The sequence below is a fragment of the Entamoeba invadens genome, assembly GCF_000330505.1.
Source record: "Entamoeba invadens IP1 unplaced genomic scaffold scaff_1105074725519, whole genome shotgun sequence".
NCBI lineage: Eukaryota > Evosea > Mastigamoebida > Endamoebidae > Entamoeba > Entamoeba invadens.
The window spans coordinates 1-2,869 of record NW_004440393.1 but is presented as its reverse complement, the minus strand read 5'-3'; the positions used below and the strand labels follow the sequence as shown (position 1 = coordinate 2,869).

General features: G+C 29.0%; 1 protein-coding gene across 1 annotated transcript; it reads left to right on the top strand.

The window, feature by feature from the left end:
* Positions 1-270: 270 nt before the first annotated feature.
* EIN_481900 (hypothetical protein) lies at positions 271-762 on the top strand (the record flags this gene model as incomplete). The annotated part of the gene is made up of 1 exon (XM_004256909.1): positions 271-762. The coding sequence occupies one exon, from the start codon at positions 271-273 to the stop codon at positions 760-762; it is 492 nt and encodes a 163-aa protein (XP_004256957.1).
* Between the last annotated feature and the right edge of the window lie 2,107 nt (positions 763-2,869).

Below are 2,869 nucleotides of genomic sequence, written 5' to 3'. Positions count from 1 at the left end.
TGACTGTAATTTAAATAATATTTTTATTTAAAAATAATAGTTACACCATATTTATTAATTTTAAAATAACCATGCAATTAATAATAATGTGATAAAATTTTGTAAAATTTTTTAAACATTTAAATAATGTATTTTGATTTATTAATATACTTAATTTAAAATATTATATAACTATCAATGATAAATGACTATTAATCACACATTTTTTAAAAAATGTTTACAATAACGAATTTGGAAATATATAAACACCGAAAAACTGTAAATATCAAAATGTCTGAACTTTCTGGTTATCATGTGATGATAGTCTCAAAGTACTTCGTCACTATCAACGACTTTATTAACTTGGAGTTGGTATGCAAGAAGTTTCGTGGTAATATGGAAAAGTTCCACTTCAACCCAATTCCATTGAATTGCAAAACACTTGGATACTTTTCAAATATCGAGACACTTCACTTGTGGAATGTGAATAGTGAGAATTTTGGCAATGATATTTTTGTCAACATTAAAGAAAATGAAGATTGTGAAGATATCCCTGTTTTTGAGAAAAAATTCTATAGAATTATTGTGTGGTTCAATGTTGAATTTGGAACTGTTGACAGAAACAAACAACGAAACATCGAGTTTAAAAATGTTATTTACACTATAAGTGATAGAAAGAAATTTGGTAATAACATACCATCGTGTGTGAAATTTATTGGTCTTCAATGTTTTTATGAATGCAGCAGTTTAAGAAGTCTTAACATACCATCAAGTGTGATATAAATTGGTACTCAATGTTACTATAAATGCGGTAATCTGAGCAGTGCCAACATACCACAAGGTATAATATCAATTGGTAATGATTGTTTCTTTCAATGTATTAGTCTGACTAGTATTACAATACCATCGAGTGTAACATTAATAGGCGATTGGTGTTTCTATGAATGCAGCAGTCTGAGCAGTGTTACTATATCTTCAAATATCAAATCAATTGGTTATCAATGTTTCCCATCAAATATATCAATTAATAAATGTTAATCAAATGATTTTGTTGTTACATTTTGTTAGTTTATTTTTTTTCTACAATAAAAATAATTAAAAAGATTTCATTTAAATAGATTCACAAATTTGATATTATCAAAATTGCATCGTGTGATAAGTAAAAAAGGCTCTAAAAATTGGCACACTTTGTTTTTTACCTTCTTTAAACAGAGATTACTCAAAAGCAAAATTGTGTAAAATAAGTATATTCCACGTCATCATTCATATCAATAACATATTATTATGATACATATAAGTAATATGTATCATATTGTCAATAGTAACACAATCGACAATAACAAGTTATCAACTTTTTAAACATCTTTGTTGTTTTATTTTTTTACTTTACTTAATAGTATAAATAAACTATAATATAGTAAACAATTAATAAAAAACAATAAAAAAATAACCATCATTCTTAAAATCAAAAAAAACTATAAAGTATAATTATAAGAATGAAATAACTTAAAATTAAGAAAAGAATAATATATCATTATGTTTATATTCAAAACACTTAGAATTCAATTATGTATTTCCTTTCGAAATGAATTTCTCGGGATTTCATGACAAAGAGGAGTCGTCTTCATCAACCATCTCTTTGCCCTCTTCCGAAACATCGTCAGAGTTTTCTTTGTGTTCTTTTAAATCTTCCAGTTCAAAAGAAGCACGGCCTTGGTTTATATAATTCATTAGTTCCTTCATACTGTTTATTACAACATATCTTATCATGTTTTTATAGTCTATTTTTAGTTTCAGCACCTTTTCGATTCTTTCTGTTGAGAGTCTGTTTATTCATCCGCTTATTGTGATGACGATAGGAATTGTTATCACATTTGTTAAGTTTCTTTCGTTTCTCAATTTTTCACATAACACTGAATATTTTGCAACTTTCTTAAAATAAGCTGTTGAGATATTCTGGTCTTTTACAATAGTAACATCAATAATATAACCTTTCTTTGCTGAATTGTCTTGCCAATAAATATCAGGTTTGCGCGCAAAAGACGCTCTATCATCACATAACATATTTTTCTCCGACATCACCGTGTTTTTTTCTCGGCTTCTTCTATCATCTTTGGTGGGTGGGTTAAGTTTAATTCATCTTTGACAAGTTTCAATTTTTTTAACAAAGCCATATGAATAATGTTGCATACATGGTTGTGTCTGTCAATTTGTGCTTTTTTTGTCATGGGGCAGCATAATAGGATATGAGGAATGTTTGCTTTTGTTGTTTTACAGCAGTAGCATTGTTCATCCCTTTTATTTTTTGTGATTATTGCTTTTCTTGTTCCAACGTAAGTTGCTCCTTCTTGCATGTTTATTATTTGGATGAAAGCGTTGTTTTTAATATTGAGTGTCCTCCATGCTTTTGTTGATGCTTCTTTGTTGCACATTTGGTGTTTCAACATCCTTGGTAAGACTCCTGATGTTTTTTATTCTTCCACATTGTAAGATAATGTGTGTTTATTTTTTCATCAATCCAGTCGAGCACTACTTTCATTGATCTTCCTTGCTCACTTTCCTTGATGACAATTTCATTCAGCTCATCTGGATTGATTATTTTGTTTAGACATTTTAGAGCTCTTTTGACAATGTTGTCTGGCTTGTCTTGTGTGTATCTTATCATGTTTGCAATATTCGAGTCTCCTTCCCATTCGTATTTAAGAAAGACCCTCATCAATTCTTTTCCACATTCATTCCGACATCCTTTAAGTCCAAGTCCCATGTCTTTTACACTTACATAGAGTCGTGATGATGTGACACCTTTTGCAGTTAAATTATTATTGTATAAAAATTTCTGGATTCTGCAGTCAAGTGCCTCTAGTTGCCCGAGTTCCAAGGACAACACAAT